Raw genomic sequence first — 20,317 nt, forward strand, 5'->3', positions numbered from 1 at the left:
AGTCATGTGAGCTGTTTTTCTAAATGCCCAAAGTATTTTTTTCTTTTTCTTTAAAATACAATAAATTTGCTAGAATTTGTCTTGTGGTCGTCAGTCTTTCTGGCTAATTATTGTCAGGCATGCAGTGCAATATGGAATGTATTATTATTATTTCAGGGAGGTTTCCTGGAATTATATTTTTTTGTATCTATTCTCTTCTCTTGCTTTTGTTTTCTTCTTTACGGTCTTCTATTATCCATATACTGTTGACCTTTGCACAACATAGGTGCAAACATAGGTGTGACAACATAGGTGTTTGTGACAACATAGGTGTCACAACATAGGTTTGAACTGTGTAGGGCCAGTTACATAGGGCTTTTTTTTTTCCCATAAGCACAGTACAGTACTGTAAATGTTTTTCTCTTCCTTTCCACTTTCTTAATAACGCTTTCTTTTCTCTAGCTTACTTTCTTGTAAGAATACAGCATATAATACATATCATATGTAAAATGTGTGTTAATTGACTATTTATGTTCCTGGCAAGGGTTCTGGTCAACAGTAGGCTCTTAGTAGTTAAGTTATGGGTGAGTCAAAAGTTATACATGGATTTTCAACTGGCATGAAACTGGGTTATAACCGTTAACCCCTGCAGTGTTCAAGGGTCAACTTTGTTTCCCCTTCTACTTATCTTCAACATATATCACTTTCCCTAAAATACTTAAAACAAATTCCTTTATTAATTTCTTTTTGATTAAAAAAATTTCCCTTAAAAATTGTTTTTGCCTCTTTTTTTTTTTTTTTAACCTTCTGGTTCTCTTAAGGTGTTGTCTTTTGTGCTTGCTTCATCTTGTGCCCCTTCTATTTTAGTCTTTACCTCTCAAAGTTTTTAAAAAACTTCTCTTTCTTTAATTCTGTATCTCTTCATATTTTTTAAAAGGCCAATTTTGGGGGCACGTGGGTGGCTCAGTCTGTTAAGCATCCAACTCTTGGTTTCGTCTCAGGTCGTGATCTCACGGTTTTGTGAGTTTGAGCCCTGCGTCGGGCTCTGCGCTGACACCATGGGGCCTGCTTGGGGTTCTCTGTCTCCCTCTCTCTGTCTGTCCCTCCCCTGCTCATGCTGTCTTGGTCTCTCTCAAAAATAAATAAACAAAATAAAATTAATTAAAAAAATAAATAATAGAAATAAAAGGCCAATTTGGAACATTTCCATTTTTCATTATTATGAAAATAATTGTTCATAGCAGTAGATTGCCAAGAAATGATTAAAATATACTTACTAATACATATTTTTCATATTTCAAGGTGGAAATTTTATTCAGTAACTACTAACAAATCCTATGATCAGCAACTTCTTCAGTGGGTTTGTTGCACAAGCATTCAATAATAATAATACCTATTCACTGATTTTAAAAGTGACTTAAGGGCCAGGCCCCTGGGTGGCTCAGTCGGTTAAGTGTCCAAATTCAGCTCAGGTCATTATCTCACAGTCCCTGAGTTCGAGCCCCATATCGGGCTCTCTGCTGTCAGTACAGAGTCCACTTCAGATCCTCTGTCTCCCTCTTTCTCTTCCCCTCCCTGGCTTGCACTCCCTTTGTCTCTCTCTCAAAAATATATAAACATTAAATTTTTTTTTGAATAAATAAAAGTGACTGAGTTCTTTTATCCCACTATTTATAAATTTTGACTTGTACAGGATCCAGAGCTATGTAAAATCTACAAATTGATTGTTTGTCTGGTTATTCATTCATTCTCTAAACATTTTGCCAGGACTTTTACCAGGACATGGGAGGCAAAAATTAATAAAAATAATTTTTGCCATCCAGCAACTTAGAGTTAAAGGGGAAAGATTGAGCAAGTAACCAGGATTATAGTAGAATGTGACAGGTGTTTTGATAAAGATATCATAGTGTCAAAGGAGCACATAGAAATTTGAGTAGTGGGACCAGGGTAGGAAGCAGGAAAACCAATAGGTGTGGCATCAGTGGTGATACAGGCATTTACAAAATAATAATATTGCACTTTACAGTGGAAATTTTCCATACTTTTACACATTCACCATCTCATATGAAACACAACCATGTGGTTCTGTTGTCCATACTTTATGTATGAAGAAACTCTGCTTCAGAAGAAAAGTTGACTCTCCAGGATCTTACGGCTGATGGTTTGCTGTTTTGGCACATTAAACCATTTTAGAGGAATAAATGACTACTACTTTCTGCAATGATAATAGTGAAACTATTAATTATTGATATGGTAAATCAGTCAACACATCAGAAAAGACACACATAAATAGTACAATGAATAGTTCAAGGTCAAATGGAGTTTTCTAAAAATCAATTGACCAATAATATGTATCTCTATCTATTCTATAAGTCAACGTAATTAAATATCATTAACACTAGCATCCATATAGCCCCACCCTTTCATTCTGTCTCTTCTCCAATATCCACGGATAAAAGTTAGCACTCTCCCAAACAGGAAGCCTCTAATTATTAGCTTTACACTGCCCTCCTTTTTTGTTTTACGTGGGATTAAAGGAAAAAAAACATTTTTTTTGCAACAGCAAAAGTTACTTTTCAGAAAATAAGAAGGAACGCTAAAATGCCTTAAGTAATTTAAAATTTAACACTATTAGTGACAATTATTAATCCCATAATTGCTGCTGCCCTTTTTCATTCTTTTAAGGTGAGTCTCTAAGGCAAGAGCATTACCATAAAGGACTTATTTAGCTTAACATGAAAAAATTGGAAGAAACATGTAAATCGTTTCCATTTTAATTTAACCGTTAGTTATGTGCTTAGGGATTGAATGTTATTTGTCCTTTGTGAGGGTACAAATTTGGCTTCTGATCATGCCTTAGATTGCTGGTTCCTAGTACAAACATAAGCTGCTTCAGGGGAACTTGAAGGCAGAGTGAATCATAACATCTTATTTCAAAATGTCACTGTTTTTTAGCTCTTAGAAATGCTAAGGCAGTAAGGATAAATGTGCTATTTTCAGAAAAGAGAGGTGTCTGTACTTCTGCATTATTGCAACATTTATTCCCAAGATCGTGGATAAGTTTTCAGAAAAATTTTAACTTAATATGAAAAGACATTGAGGTCAGTTAGAAACAGCACTTGTTAACATGCATGGTCTGCAAACAAGTGTACCCATTTATTGACAACATCAACGATTTGAAAGACTTTTGAGCTTTCCAAAAGTTCTGAGTTACAAACTACTGCACCCAGCTTTTTACTAATTGAAAATAGATCACTGCCTATTCTCTTGGACATCAGGGGTAATTGCTGCCTATAGAGTTTGCTAGAGTTTGGAAAGCTGAACTTCAATTTCTATAACATCTGCCACAAAGTCGGCAATGCTGTATAATAATGCAGTTAGAAAACACAACATATAACCATCATGTCAACAGCTATATTACAGGAAATTATAGTATAGAATTAGGAAATGATGCATGATGTTAATATCTCTATATCTAAAAATACAGTACACATTTATGTGCACAGTATAATTGGTGCTCTTCATTGAAATATTTGTGGTTTCATATATTTGCTATATTGTGTCTGGGGTCTTGCACAAAATTTTCCTTCTGCCTCGTATGAGCTCTTCTCATTATTCAGCCCCTTCATCTGGCTAATTAAGTCTTTAAGACTAAGATTAAAAATAATTTCCTCAAGTTTTAATTCCTCTACTTTGTCTTTTCGATCACATGTATACAGTGGCTCTAACAGCTTCTAGCACATGAGAGTTGTCAATACATGCTTGTTGAATAAATGGAACACTAGGAGCCCTTTCCCCGTATTTTTTTACTGTAGCACCGTGGCCTTGCCGATGTCGAGTAACATTTGTTTTATATTCTCATAACTGTTTTCTCAAGGTAAACTTTTTACGGTAGGATTTGTTCTTACTACGGTAGTTCTTTTATGTTAGGGATTGTTCACCTCTTTGTCCCCACACCTAGCACACTATGTGGCATGCGATAAGTGCTTAATAAATACTTGTGGAATAAATAATGGGTGAAGTTTTATTAGTCCCTTAGGTTCAGATACGCCTTGGCCATTCCTATCAAGCTCCCATTCTTCTATGCGTTCTTCTTAAGAGGGTGCTGTCTATGTTAGGATTATTGTTTAATTTCAGTTGAAAGGTGGGAAGAAAGAGCATTCTGGTGGAAGTAGGGGGCTCATGAAAGTTTCTTTGGACGAAATTCATACCAGAGGCCTTAGACGTAAAAGATTTGTGAATAAGTATATTCTATGGAAAAATACAAGTCTATATGCATTTTACATAAGGATTTGTAAGAGATGAATAGAAAATACTGATTTAAATAAGACAAGCATGGAGTGCCTGGGTGGCTCAGTCCGATGACCGTCTGACTCTTGATTTTGGGTCAGGTCATGGTCTCACATTTTGTGAGTTCAAGCCCCACATCAGGCTCTGTGCTGACAGCTCCTCCTCCCCACCCCCCACCCCCAACCGTTTGCATGCACACTCTCTCTCTCTCTCTCAAAATAAATAAACACTTAAATAAGAGAAGCCTGGTATAGTGAAAGATGGTATTGAATTCAGGAGAGTGTGGGCCTAGTCCTAGCTCTGTCTCTAGTATATTCCCTTTCACTGAGAATATTTCCTTAGCTGGAAAATAACTAAAGGAGCAACAAGAACCTTCGTCTCTAATAGTCATAATCCCATGCCAAATGGTAAACTGTAATCATATCAGTCTTTATTTTCTCTTTCTCTGAGTTTATAATATATTTTATGATTCACATTTAAAACATTTTTCATCTCAAGTGTGGTTATATTAAGATTCATGATAAGTGAAACCACATTTCAGGAAATACATTTTCTCTCTTCTCTTCTCTTCTCTTCTCTTCTCTTCTCTTCTCTTCTCTTCCCTTCCCTTCCCTTCCCTTCCCTTCCCTTCCCTTCCCTTTTCTTTTCTTTTCTTTTCTTTCTTTTCTTTCCGTCTGGCATAGTTTCCACGTATTCTGCTCTTTCCCTCCTCCGCACCCCGCTGTGTGCCTTGTATCCCTTTTCTTCTCTGTTTTTCAAGCGATTTTGCATTTGGGTAATTTTTACTTACTTCTGGGTGATTATCAAAATATTATATTGTTAGAGAGACTTGATATTTAAAATGCCAGTTCTTTTAAATTTAGAAAAGGATGACTGAAGTTGACAGCTTTCTGCTTTGAAAGGGATTTTATTTCATTAGCGCCCCCAGCGGGGGGAAGGAGGAAAGGTCAGCATTTCAACAGCCCCAGGTTAGAAGTGGGGAACCTGAGACTGACATATTGAATCAAGCCTCTTGATTGGTGCCATCTATTCTGACCCTAAGATCAGAGATCCTGACATTTTGCTCTTTGTTTTGTGCATTCGACCCTATGCCAGATTTGTAATGCTCTATGCAGTGTTTGTTTCCTCTGTATTTTCCTCCGGTGGTCTTTTTACTTCATGCTCCTCATTCATCAGTGCCACCAATGTCAGTGATTTATGAACGGTAGCTACAGCCAAACTCCAGTCTGTGTGGCCTTAGAAACGAATGATGTTGTGTGGGTTTCTCCTCTTCTATGGTATAGGTATTGAAAAGGACCTGACACTGTGGGAAGAAGCAAGCCTGTTCAAGAAAGCCCTGTAGCCTACACAGTGCTTTGGTTACATCTGACCATCAAGAAAACCCTCAGTCATTAGCAGGTCTTAGCATAAGACTGCAAGTGTCCAGATGAATTGGGAAAACCATTGCAGTCTAGCTCCACGGAAACAAATAGCCTCTTCAGCGAGTGCCCGGGGGCGGCCCTGGAGCGCCTCACTGTTAGCCCTCAGATGTTCAGAGGCCGGCCAGGCAGGTCTCCCACGCTGGCCCCTCCAGAAAGCAGATCTTTACCAACTGCAGTTTGCCTCGCTATCTTCTTACCCCGGGCAACCCAGGCGAGGAAGAGCCAAATTGGAAGATCCCGCTGTATTCCCTCTCCACGAATTATCCAAATAAAGGGAGATAGTATAGCAAATCCAACTAGAAAAAGCAGTTTATCTGAAGAAAATTTCCAGCCTCCTCCATATGCTTTGAGTTAAATTCCTCACAGTTTGGGGGTTTTATATGGATTTGATTTTTCCTAATAGTTTATATTTTAGCTTAAGTAAATATAACTGTCCTATCTCTTTGGCTGTCATATCCGTTGAAAATCCCACAAGCTTGGAAGCATTTGGAAACAGTTAAACCACAGCATACTAATTTTTCACTAGTGGAAACCATGATTTGGGGGGGAAAATATTATACATCTGTGATTTCTAAGCGCTTAAGGAAACCAATACTTTATTTCTAGCTTAACTTTTGAAATGAGCATTCTTTTTTTTTTTAACTCGCTCTAGCTTAATTTTTGTTTTGAAATGAGCATTCTTTTTTTAACCCGCTTAAAGTGCTTTGGAGTATACATCACAAGTTTTAAAAAATAAGGTACATTTAATTTTTTATGTTTTAAACTTTTCATTTCAGTGAGGGAAAGGAATGTCAGAGTTGAATCTGGTCCCAGCAGAGCTTTGCCCATACCTAGCCACTTGAACTTAAGCATTTCCCTGAGCCCCTCAGGCTTTAGTTTCTTTATTCATCAGATTCGCAGAGGATGTCTTGCCCTCTGGTTGTAGTGGAAAACCAATTAAATGAGATAATATATGGAGAATCTTTGAAGTGTCAAAAAGAATGTCCTCCAAAAGTTAGGAACAAATGTAAGCTTTATTCACACGTATTTAGTTATCCTTTAAACACACATGTTCTCCTAGAATTTATCATTTCATGATATCTCAGGATTTATTTCCAAATGTCTCTGGCCATGTAGTATAAAAAATATAACTTATCCAAACTAATGAGTTGTTTGACAATTTTGACCACCAATGTTTAGATGGATTTGGGATGTATGTTTAATTTGATGTTAAATTTCTATGATTTAAATCTCAGTGATTACGAGTGCCTGATAAAGGTCTCATGAAAAGCACAAATAATGGAGAATTTACTAATAATGTACAAGCAAGGTGAGAAAGAAAGGCTGCATATAAACACTGGGAAAAGACAGGTTAATGAGCTATACTCTCTCCATAAAATATTTTGAAGTCCATGTGTTAGATCTTCATACAGATTTATAGAATACAGAATTAGTGACCTTTTTCTTAAACTAACATATTTATAAAATTAGTAACAAAATTTTACGGATCTCATTTAGCATTCTGTCCTAAGTTTTAGTTAGCTATTCCAGGTGGTTATTCATTTATGTGACTTAAAATCCACTTAAAAGAAATATTGTTGCTTTGAAAAAATGATCTCCTTCCGAGGAGAAAGTCACCAGACTGACAACCCCAATCAGCATGGTGGGAGCATAGTCAGGATTTGGTGTTATTCCCAGGTTTCAATACTCTTCATGATTCATCTTCTATTGTTCTTTCTTTCTCCTTCCCCTGACTTTTTCAACTTCTATTCCTCTTTGCCTCTAGGGAGAAGCCTCCAGTGGAGGACAGTCACTGAAAAACTACCTGGAAGAAGTGAGTTTTAAGTTAGCTTTGTAACATAGTCTGAAATCAGTCTATCATATAGGACGAATTTCGCTTGGGTTTTCTCGATCTGCTCTACAGTTTCCAGTCTATACCCAGTCACACTGGTCATGCCCACCAAAACAGGATGATAAATAATATTTCATCAAAATGTTGTTTTTTTCCTTGTTGATAGAGGAATACCTTATTTAGTAATCCTGAAAATGATGTGTACAACTGCACAGGCCTAGGGCTATCATATATTTTCACTCACAAACATTTGTTGATATCCTAAAAAATGAGAAACACGTGCACAAAATAATAAGACATGGTCATTGCTCTTATGAAAAGAACAATCTGTCCCAAATTGGTGCTCACTCCTGTGATAAATGTTCATCAAGGACATTACTTGTACAAGCCATTATGCAAAGTGCTGTCTTGACAAATAAGATATATGGTACATTTTTGTTGGAAAACCATTTAGATGTCTGGATTTAGTTTGGAGAGATCCAAGCATGCTCTGTGTCACAGGACATGTCTTTGGACTGCCTACAAATGGTATTTGGGAACTTGCTGATAAACCCGTGGATAGAATCCACAAGACTTGATCTGAAGCCAAACCACAGTGGTCACTAAATTAGCTATCTGAATCTGTTGTAGGTGAAGGGGACCAGGAAATAATCTGGTGATGATGTCAAAGAAGTACCAAATATTTGGTTTGAATATTGTTCCTCAGAAAGATAGAATATCTTTATCTCTAAATATTTTATTCTTGCGGGCATGCATCCATTTAAGATCCAGTTTGAGTGGCCTACTGAATGTGCCACTCAAAACTTCCTCAGAACAGTGTACCCATACTTAAACTCACACTTGCTTCCAAATACCACTCAGAGAGGAAAATGAGAGTATATAGCACCCCTTTAAGTCCCTAACATCTCTGGTTTCAAGCTTAGAGCTGATTGAAGTTTTGCCAAAGGCACCTGGAGAAGAGATAAGGAAAGGAAAAGACCAGGTTGGTTGTCTGGGTTCAGGTTAGAAAAATCAAAATATATGGTGAAAAAAATCGGAGGGTTAGAGTACCAACTTTAAATTTTAATGAATTTGATGCAGAGATTGACTAGAATATATTAAAACCATTAATATTGCCAAAGAGAGGCAGACACTATTTTCAGTGTGTACCCAAGTAGAATTTCTCTTTAGGATTCTGTGGTTGCTAAAGCTCTTGGCTCAGCATTCCCTACTTGGTGGTGGCCTACTTGGTGGGCCTGGGATGGTGGGCCACCTCTACAAGAGGGGTGCCTGATACCCTTTGTAATGTGTCCTGCACCAGTCTAGCGCTGGTGGAGGAAGAAGAAAATTGAGGTGCCAGTACAGGAAATGGGCCGCATACAAGATGATGGAACTTTAATTTGTGCAGTTCTCATCCGAGAAAAAGATCCGTATGTGCAATCTAAGCATACATGTTCTACACGATTATAAATGCTTAATGTGATAACAAGGTTGAGGATTTGTGCCATTCTGTTGGAGGTTCTGGCAGGGCATTGCTTCTCAGTGTGGTCCTCTGACTAGCAACACAGACAACACCTGGGGGCTTGTAACATATGCAAAATCACACCAGATCCAAAGAATCAAAATCTGTATTCTAACAAGATCCTCATGTGATTCGAAGCACCCTAGAGTTTGAGAAACACTGCCCTAAAGTGTTCTTTCCATGTTATTTCTAGAGAGTAACTACATACATCATGCAAACCCTTCAACTTTGTATAATATGGGTAAAGAGGAAAATTTTATTAATACATTTATGAGTTTTGTTTATTCATTTACTCTCAAGAACAATATTTTTGGTTGACTAGGGCTATAAAATCTCCCCAGCTGATGAGATCCGTTACCGATTCTCAGTTTGAATTTATAAGTATGTGTATGCCCATAAGCATTTTTTTAGGAGCTCAGTATCACATAGCTTTTTTGTGTTTTGTTTTTGTTTTGTTTTTTTTTTGTTTTATTTTTAGAGAGGGAGAGAGAGAGGGAGAGAGAAAGAGTGCAAGCAGAGGAGAGGGACAGAGGAAGAGAGAGAGAATCCCAAGCAGGCTACATGCTCAGTGCAGAACCCAATGCGGGGTTCAATCCTAAGGCCCTGGGATCATCACCTGAGCTGAAATCAAGAGTTGGACATTCAACCAACTTGTCAGCCAGGTGCTCTGACATAGTGGTTTCATCTAATATTGTTTGATATTTAGATTTAAGCTCTTTTTTAAACCAACATGTGATCATTCTTTACAATAAAACTCTAAGTGTGATCTTTGAAAAAATTTTTTTTAATCTTTCATTTATTTTTGAGAGAGAGATAGAGTGTGAGCAGGGGAGGAGCAGAGAGAGAGGGAGACACAGAATCTGAAGCAGGCTCTAGGCCCCGAGCTGTCAGCACAGAGCGGGGCTGGAACTCACAAACTGTGAGATCATGACCTGAGCCGAAGTCGGATGCTCAACCGACTGAGCCACCCAGGTGCCCCATCTAAGTATGATCTTAATTAGCGTGCTCTTAACTTATTACTAGTTCATTTCTTTTTGCAGATATTAATTCATTTGGTCTCTAGGAAATATATACTCAAATTCTTCTCCATGGAGAGCATGTTGAGAATGTGAGCCATAAAATGATAATTTTTTTCTCTCACATCTACTCTTTTTTCACGTTTGTTCTCTTTCTGCTTCTTAGTAGAGTCACAAACGATAAGGAACAATTTTTATAAATGTTAGAAGCATTGAAGTTAAAACTGGGCTAGGAAACATTTGCTTTTATTTAGTATACACTAAAACTCAAATAAACCATAGTGTTTACATTTTTAAATATATCTAACATTTCTTGTTAAAGTTTGGACAACTTTTTGCAGATCAAAGTCTGCTCTTTTTTAAATTTAGTCTTATAATTAGACAAAATTATAACCACATGACATTAAGTCAATATTGTTTAGACCTAAATCGAACTAAAGAGACAATATGGTCTCTTCTACAAGCAAAATTAAAATGGAATTTCCATTCAACATTTTTTGTTGTTTAATATATTATTTTTCCAGAATAGGATTTGTAGTTTTGAGCAAATATAAAATGAGATATTTTTAAATAGTCTACTTTTCCTAATCTTCAAAATCATTCTTATGGTCAAAATTTTTAAAGAAATTTTGTGTTCTTCACTTGTAAAACACTTGGTAACTCAGGTAGGAGTAAGAATTTCAAGTCGCAGAAATTTCAGTTTTGAAATAATACTAACAGTTATTAAAAAAATATATTGAATTTGAAACAACTTATCAAAATCAACTGCTTCCAAAGCTTGATTGTCACACTTTTTACAGAAAAGCTGTGTTTAAAACATCACATTCCCCCTATGTGTTCACTCTTATGTGGATCCTGAGAAACTTAACAGGAACCCATGGGGGAGGGGAAGGAAAAAAAAAAAAAGAGGTTAGAGTGGGAGAGAGCCAAAGCATAAGAGACTCTTAAAAACTGAGAACAAACTGAGGGTTGATGGGGGGTGGGAGGGAGGGGAGGGTGGGTGATGGGTATTGAGGAGGGCACCTGTTGGGATGAGCACTGGGTGTTGTATGGAAACCAATTTGGCAATAAATTTCATATATTTAAGTAAATAAATAAATAAATAAATAAATAAATAAATAAATAAATAAATAAAAAACATCACATTTCCCATATGAATAATTGGAAAGTAGCATAGTGCACTGCTTACAAATCCCCTAATCATGAGAGATTTTTTAATTTAAATGTATATGCATCAGAAAAGTATTGTCAACCTAAATGCGCGAGAAGCTATAAAGAACTAAAGACTGAAGTTAATGATTTTTTGAAACTTTGTAAAGAGCAATTTAGAGCAGCTCCTCACGTCTGCAGGAAGCTAGCTGGTGAAGGCCGGAGGCAACACACACAGGAGTGTGAACTAACTCAAGGTGTCAAATGGCAGCTTGGCAATTGCTAAGGGTGTCAGACAGGAAAAAAAGCATGTAGAGCAGGCAGGCCCTTTTCCAAATCTGTGGAGGTTGGTTTTGCCAGCTCTACGATCTGAACCGGAAAGGAGGCTGATTCTATGCAACACAGTATCTTAAAATCACTTCTCATGCCTATTTTGGCCCGTCTTGTTCTCCGAGTTGTACTATTGCGTGATGGCTACTGTCATGAAGTTCCAACTACACTTCCATGGAAAGTGCATGCCATTATCCTGTCATAGATAAGATACAATTTACTTTTTATCATGCACAGGGATTCACTTTTCAAAAACCAATATTATTACTTAGTGACATAGTTTCATTCACTTAAGAAAAGAGGAAACAATTTTTTTCAAGGAAACCCTATTTTGTCTTTGACATTCATTTAGAACTGATACCTGTTGTTAAAGGATAACTTGTTTTTGTTTTTTATTTTTTTTTCAATATATGAAATTTATTGCCAAATTGGTTTCCATACAACACCCAGTGCTCATCCCAAAAGGTGCCCTCCTCAATACCCATCGCCCACCCTCCCCTCCCTCCCACCCCCCATCAACCCTCAGTTTGTTCTCAGTTTTTAAGAGTCTCTTATGCTTTGGCTCCCTCCCTCTCTAGCCTCTTTTTTTTTTTTCCTTCCCCCTCCTCCATGGGTTTCTGTTAAGTTTCTCAGGATCCACATAAGAGTGAAACCATATGGTATCTTGTCTTTCTCTGTATGGCTTATTTCACTTAGCATCACACTCTCCAGTTCCATCCACGTTGCTACAATGTTTCTGGTTTGTTTTTTTTTTTTTAAGTCTTAATCCTGGTTTTCATACAGGTATAAAATGAACACATATCAAAGACTTACTCAACTCATTAATTAGTAAGGGGACCAGTAAAGTGTTACAACCAGTTCAAAGGACGGTTAAACCCTCAGATATACAGTCAAATAGGAAATGCTGAAGTTATAAAGAGATGGAAAAACTGGCAAAACTGACCAATATCTGTAGGGTACCAACCAATTACGTTCAAATGGATACAATGTATGGGCTAGAATCATTTGCAGTACTGGCAATTTCTATAAACAATGTCCATGAAAAGTCCATGAAAGACTCAGAACCTCCACAGAATCAGGAACTAGAAGGACATGCTAGGCAAAAATGATTTATTTTCCATTGTCTGTACTCAGTAATCTCTCGTCCATTTCAAAACCTTACAATTTTATCCCATAATTTCCTTGCAGAGAAATGTCACCAAATGGCATGAATTAGGACATAAAATGGAGCGCTATCCCAGTGCACAGTGTAGTATAGCAAGTTTGTCACATAAATTTATTTTAGCACCTTGCATCTATTTTGTAATGTTTTTCACAATACACCGTATTTTTCTAACTTCATCATTACTTTTTTCTGTTTTCTTTTCCCAAATTCTATGAGTTCAAACTTATAGCTTCCTAAACTTATTACTTCCCTCTTCTTAGGTTTTAATTGACCTTTTACAATTCCCAAAAGAAATGGGCTGTAAAAGTATAATTTACTAAAAAATCATGGATCTCAGTCTGAGAATACAAGACATTTCATTAACAAATACGAAAAGAAAGGTACTTTCAAACTTTACTGCCATACCTTGGTGATATTGTGGGTTCAGGTCCAGACCACTACAGTAAAGCAAATATTGCAATAAAGCTGGTCAATGAATTTTTTGCTTGCACAATGCATATAAAAATTTTGTTTACGCTGTATTGTAGTCTATAAAATGTGCAATATGATTATGTCTTTTAAACGTATACACTTTAATTTAAAAACATTTTATTGCTCAAAAATGCTAACCACCACTTGAGCTTTCAGCAAGTCATAGTCACTGATCACAGATCTCCATAACAAATAAAATATTAATGAAAAAGTTTGAAATATTGAGAGAATTAGCAAAATGTGACAGACATGAAGTGAGCAAATGCTGTTGGGGAAACCGCACTGATAGACTTGTTGCACACAGGCTTACCACAAACCTTCCATTTGTGAAAAACACAATATCTGGGAAGCACAATAAAATGAGGTATGCTTGTATTAATTTACGTATGTAAGTTATAAATGGAGAAATTTGTTTCAATGGAAGTGTAGAATTAATTCTGCGTCAGAGAGAGCAGTCTATTAAATGTACCTGAAGAGGAGGGTAATTTTGTTTCACTTTACATGCAACATGCTTCCGGGATTTTTATTTTATGTGGATCCTATGGTTATAGAAGTAAAAATGAAAGCGATTAATCCTTTTTGGAAAATAGAAGCTGATGTTTTGTGCATTGTTTTCATATTTATCCAAAGGAAGAGGGATATTCAGTTGTCTCAGGATTGGAGTATCCAATGGGGAAAGTTTAAGCAAAAGAGCATTTTTTTTTTCTCTAAACATACTGAACTTCCATGGCCACAGATGACATAAATCACTGATTGATTGCATTTAGAGAATCCAAAAATAGGCTATCCATGTGGAATAATACTACTGCTGAAGTTTATAAAGCACTTCCTCTGTTGGCAGATACAATGATATGCTGACATACGGCTGGCAGCCGGTTTCCATGTGATGCATATCACCATTCCTCAGCACTCCTAGTCCCTGGGTGTTTACATACTTAACGGTGAAAGTGTTTTAGAAAAAGGATGAATAGCATTTCTTCTAAAAGCAACCCCAGAACTTGCTCTTGGGTGTATGAAACAGTTTGTACTATGGTTGAGACATAGTTTAATATTCCTCTAGAAAAATTGTTGAACAAGTTGGCACAGAACATATCAGCTCCTGTTTTTAGAAATGTTCGAGATTTCAGCTTCTTGTCCCCCTCAAAAAGTCCGATGGGTTTTAGTTTGAACATACATAGTATTTCCTGTTGACATGGATAAAGCAAACAGGTGCATTAATATTATTAAACCCTATTTTAGGGAAAACCAAAGTAAAACATTTAAATGATCTATTAATAGTAATGTTTGTACTATCTCTACGATTCCAAAAACTTACCATTTTAGAGTTCTTCCCAAACTACATGTTTTACTGAGCTAATGCTCCATTTTTAGTTTATATAATTTACAATAAACAAAGGATAACTGAATGTTTATTATCTTTTCAGGAGTAAAGCCATTAAATCTGGAAACCAATCAGTAGGATTGCTTAATATTCTGAACTATTATGGGAAAAAGTAACACAATTGACTTATTAGCTATGTCTTTTCTTATGAAAGCAGGTTTTAGTATTTGGGACCAAAAGGTAAATAACCAAAATGCTTGTTTAACTAAAAATATTTTTTCATGGTCACTTTAAAATTTTATGTTTTAAATGAGTAAGATTTAGCCATTTTGATTTTACCTTACAAAGCCAAAAGGGTATTTTTCATAGTTCTTTCTTAAACATCAGAGATTGTGTGTTCTATTTTTGGTAATTTGCAGGGATGTGAGTTCCCTCTCTATTACACAAAAATTTCTGAAATTATATTTCTGCTGTCCTGTATACTGTTATGGAGTTTTAAATCCAAGACTTTTTTTTTTTTTTTTTGCATTTATGCTGTTTCTTAAGGTATGGCCCTGCAAAACCGGATCCAATAATTGAGAAAATTGAACAAAAAATAAGTTAAATTCCAAAAATAAACACTACTTTACACGTAAAGTGTATATTTCAGGATTAACTGTCTTTATTTTTTTCTTTGCCAGCTTTCCTTACAGTAGTTCATCTAGTGCCTCTCACAATCTGCTGGCTGTCTAAAGAATCTAGACCTAGCAATTCACCACTCGTGAAATAATAGAGGTCATCTTATCTAGTACTTTCATCTGCTCCATTCCATCCAAAGAAGAGAAGTGACGTGTTCTAAATTAACTACGGTAAAAGACTGTGACTCTCCACCCTGAGGCAAGGGCTTTTCGGTGCAAAGCCCATCTCTTATATTATAGCAATATAAGTTTTGTTTTTATTTTTTCCAGTTTTATTGAGAAGTAATTGACATGCATCCTGTTTAAGTTTAAGGCATACGGCATGATGGCTTGATTTATATATATTATGAAATGATGACCGCAATAGGTTGAGTTAACATCCATCATCTCATATAGATGCAATAAAAAGAAAAAAAATATTCTCCTTCTGATGACAACTCTTAGGACCTACTGTCTGGAATTTAAGTTTTAATCTGATTAACAGACTATTTTCAAGTTGTTGGTACTAAAAAAAAAAGGTGCTTTTATTTTAAGATTGAAAATCACTTAAAAATGTTATTTTGCTTATTTTGATTTTTAAATAAACCTTTTTATTTTAGAGCAGTTTTAGGTTCACAGAATTGTTGACAAGGTAGTTCAGAGGGTTCCTATGTACCTCTCACCCAATTTTAATTGTCATTAATACCTTATATTAATATATTTGTCACAATTAATAAACCAATACTGATACATTATTAGTAACTAAATCCATACTTTACTCAAATACCCTCAGTTTTTTTCAAATGTCTTTTTTCTATTCCAAGATCCCATCTAAGATATCATATTACATTTAGTAGTGATATCTTTAGGCTTTTCTTGGTTGTGACAATTTCTCAGACTTTCCTTGTGTTTGATGATGGTAAGAGTTTTAAAGAGTACCGGTCATATATTTTGTTGATTGTTTCTCAGTTGAGATTTGTGTGATATTTTTCTCATGGTTACACTGAGATGATGTGTTTGAGAAGGAAAACCATAGAGGTCAAATTCCATTTCATCACCTCCTATCAAGGGTATATACATACTATGAATTATTGCTATTGATATTCACCTTAATCACTTGTCTTTAGATAGTGTTCGTCAGGTTTCTCCACTGTAAAGTTAGTCTTTTGGCCCTCCTTTCCATATTGCACTCTGGTAGAAAGTCAGTACCCATAGCATGTGCTTACAGATTAGGAAGTTATTCTCCACCTCCTTTTTTTTTTTTTTTTTTAATTTTTTTTTTCAACGTTTTTTATTTATTTTTGGGACAGAGAGAGACAGAGCATGAACGGGGGAGGGGCAGAGAGAGAGGGAGACACAGAATCGGAAACAGGCTCCAGGCTCCGAGCCATCAGCCCAGAGCCTGACGCGGGGCTCGAACTCACGGACCGCGAGATCGTGACCTGGCTGAAGTCGGACGCTTAACCGACTGCGCCACCCAGGCGCCCCTATTCTCCACCTCCTTAAGAGCAGAGTATCCATATAGATTATTTGAAATCCTTTGCATGCCATATTTATCTATTCTTACCTATTAATTTATTTAGTCAAACATTTATTTTTGTCAGAATGGATTCATAGATATTTGTTTTATATTGCATAATAACCCAATGCTATCTTCTTTATTTTGTGGTACAAATTGTCCTAGCTTCTGCCATTAATAGATTTTTCACTTGGCTCCTTTATCCCTTTGATATATTCCCATTATTGTGTGTGTGTGTGTGTGTGTGTGTGTGTGTGTGTGTGCGCGCGCACGCGCGTACATGTGTGAACACCTTTTTGCTTTCTGGCACCACAAGATGCTTCAGGCTTATCTTGTATCTTTCCTGCCTCAGTCCTAGAATCAGTCATTTCTTCAAGAATTCTGGTTCTTTCATTAGAGAATGGTATTAGGAACCAAGATATGGGTGTTAGCTGTGTTCTTTGCTATTGGGATGTCATCACTTCTAAGCCCTCTCAGCTGCCAGAGTAGGGAGATATATGTGTCTATAGTAACCCATGTATATATCAATATTCATAAATATTTCGATATTTGGCCTTCTGTATATGTAGTGAGCTCAACATGAGTTTATGCTGACGTCTCCAACTCTAATAATACATTATACATGGATCAGTCTAGCCTTGCTTTCTATAAACTCCCACTTCAACAGTGAGAAATTTGGCTCCCAGCATCTGTTATCCATTTGCTTCATTGTCCAATTCCAGAATATATGTAGCTTCAGATTTGTTAACCTATATGTACATGGAAAACAACTTTATCAGTTAGTATACAGTATTTGTGAACAGTTCTTTTTGGTTTTGGTTTTACAGACTCCATTCATTTTCAAAGTTACTTAGGTTAGCACCTTATTCCATCACCCCCTTCAGTTACATTTCATACATCTGTAATGCATCTAGATGCTTTGTTAGTGTTTTGCTTTCCATCTTGGGATCTTCCAACCTCCTAATTGATTTTTTGTAGCCGCGCACTGAAGAAAGTTCTCAGACAGACTAAGCGGACGTGCAAGGTGCCTCTGCCAGGGAAATAACAGCAGCAGCAAACTGTACATAGTCTTTATTTCATGTTTGCCAGGTATAAACATCAAAGAGTGTCAATGCATGGGAGGAAAACACAAAGAGCCTCCAGACATAGACCAAGTACACATCTGGTGTTTATGGGAAAGCATGTAGGGAAGATGTGCAGTTTCAATGACGGCTAGGCAATTACAATGGTCTGTTCCCTGATTGGCTCCTGGGGGATCATGGGGTCTGTTCTCACAGTGCTATTGCATTCGACAGCCTTGAGACCAGAACATTGCTGATGTTTCAACAATTACCCCATTCCCTCTCCCAGGGCTTGCAATACACTCTGTAGAAATAACTCCACAATATTTTTTTTCATTTGCATACCCTAAGTTTTACTCTATTGTGTGAAGTTCTATAGGTTTTGACAAATGCTAGTGTCTTGTATTTATCATTATAATATCAGAATAGTTTCACTTCTTTAAAATATCTCCTCTGATTCACCTATTCAAACCCCTGCCCCCCTCCCAAACTCTAGAAAAATTGACTTTCTGAAACTCTAGATTGGGACTCAACATCTCTAGAGTTAACTGCCATAATCAAGGGAGGGCAGATATGATGTTTCTTTCATACAGGAGTTGTTGTAAGCAAAGTGGAAATTTAATTTATAGCGATATCCACTTTCAGGAGTTGTGGGCCCTTATTTTTATCTTAATAGTATTTGTCTGAACAAAATAAACAAAATACCTCAAGTCACAGAAAAACATTACTAAAAGAGGGGAGAGATGATGGATGAATTTGAGTCATCAAGAGAGTAAATCGACAGGTCGTATTGCTTTTGTCTTAAAATTTCAAAATATGTTTGAAAAGATTTTCTTAATTCATGGCTCAATAAATTTGAAACCAAAAGGTGACCAAAGTTATCCATGTCCTTAGGGACCTTCCAGATTATTTTTGAGGGAGGGGGATATGAAAGGACAATTACTATGCAGTAATTATTATGTTGGTACAATAGGCACACGGCAGAATACAGGAGTAGTTCTGTCTTCCCCGAGGAAGACTTTCAGTAGAGAGGACATCTGAGCCCTGGGAGCAGTGTCAATGTCTGAAACAGATAAATAAATGTAGTGTATTCTAGGCAGGAAGTGAAACCTCTTGGCATATCCGACAGTGACAAAATTGAGGAGCTACCTGTTACCTCTACCTGAAGTGCAAGGGTTAACTGAGGTGAGCTGGAGATGAAAGTGGCGGGACATCAGGGTGGACCAGGATGGATCACGAGGGGCTTTTGAGTTTAGATTTTATCCTGGGAATTGGGAAACCACTGTAGGACTATGGAAAGGTAACAGGTACCTCATATGACATCTTAAAAAGCCCACTCTGGCAGGAAACTGGTGGGGAGAATTAGGAAGGGTATGAAACTTGACCCTAGAAAACTCATAGATGGTGATTACTGCAGTCAGGATGGGAGATGATGAGGGTCTGGTTGAGGGCAATGTAAGAGAGCATAGAGCAAGAAGGAATTATGGGAAATAGAGTGACAAAAATAAGGAAGTAAGAAGAGAAAGAAGACAGTGAAATAAGTAGCACTGAAAGGTAAAGTTGAGAATGTTCTCTAAATCCTACTAATCTTTATTCTCATTAAAAGGGGTTTGAAACTTTGATGGCAAACAGGCACATTTTGTGCAATTTTATATTGAATATTTCATTGTTATATTCCTAAGCATGATTGCCAAGATCTCCATAAAAATATTAATTCAGGAAGGAACAGAGTCTAGATATTTCTTCTTATTAAGACATTAAATCTTATTAAAAGGGGAATATAAAAAAACTAGTTCAGAGTTAATGGCATGTCTTTGACATGAAAATGAATTTAAACTTAGGACTCTTCTCTGTTGTGAGGAAATTCTTCTCTCTCTCTCTCTTTCTCTCTCTCTCTCTCTCTCTCTCTCTCTCTCTCTCTTTGTTTTTTTGGACATATAATTCATAAGACTAAAATGTTCACCCATGTTGGTATTCATGATATGCATCTAGAGTTTAATCCAGAATGAAATTTGTCTTTGGCAGGACGAATCTTTAAAGCAATTGCAAGTAGTTCATCAGCCGTGGATCTTGCCAAGTGACACAGAAAGTGAAGGAGTAGAAGCAGAACAAGATAAACGTGAGTAGACGTGGCTGTTTACTGACAAATTGTCTTCAGCTAAAGGAAATCCACAAGGCAGGCATTTCCTGTTCATAACATTACACGTCTGCAAAAAAATGCAGGCTTGTTTAGGGAGACCATGTAAAGATGAGCTCTACTTCAGGTTAAATGTTGATTCTGTGATGTTTTCATTGTGGTGCAGAGTCCTACAAGCTGACCCTGCAAGGAAGAGTATGTAACACCTCAAAGGAAGTGAACTGTTTTTCCTGAAGACCAACACAGAATGTCTGTTTTGCGATGTCAATCTTCTTTGAATATTGTGGAATTATAGCAGTGATAACTTGTGATTATCAAACAATTTTGAAGTGTGTTGGGATCATCTCATCATTATTATATGTGAGATTATCATTATTGGTTAAATGAATAAGTGCATGGACAGAGAAACTGTTGCTAAGTTCGCAAAACAAATAATAGTATCACAATATTTAAAGCATATAGAATATATA

The 20,317-nt window shown here is 36.6% G+C and overlaps 1 protein-coding gene across 1 annotated transcript in view; it reads left to right on the forward strand.

Moving 5' to 3' along the window:
• The window catches only part of C14H8orf34 (chromosome 14 C8orf34 homolog), a 407,132-nt gene that overhangs the window by 357,875 nt on the left and 28,940 nt on the right, over positions 1-20,317 (forward strand). The window contains 2 exon segments of the mRNA XM_058699771.1: positions 7,456-7,503; positions 19,736-19,829. Coding sequence (XP_058555754.1) covers positions 7,456-7,503; positions 19,736-19,829 — 142 coding nt within the window.

This window comes from Neofelis nebulosa, chromosome 14 (genome assembly GCF_028018385.1).
Source record: "Neofelis nebulosa isolate mNeoNeb1 chromosome 14, mNeoNeb1.pri, whole genome shotgun sequence".
Taxonomy (NCBI): Eukaryota; Metazoa; Chordata; class Mammalia; order Carnivora; family Felidae; genus Neofelis; species Neofelis nebulosa.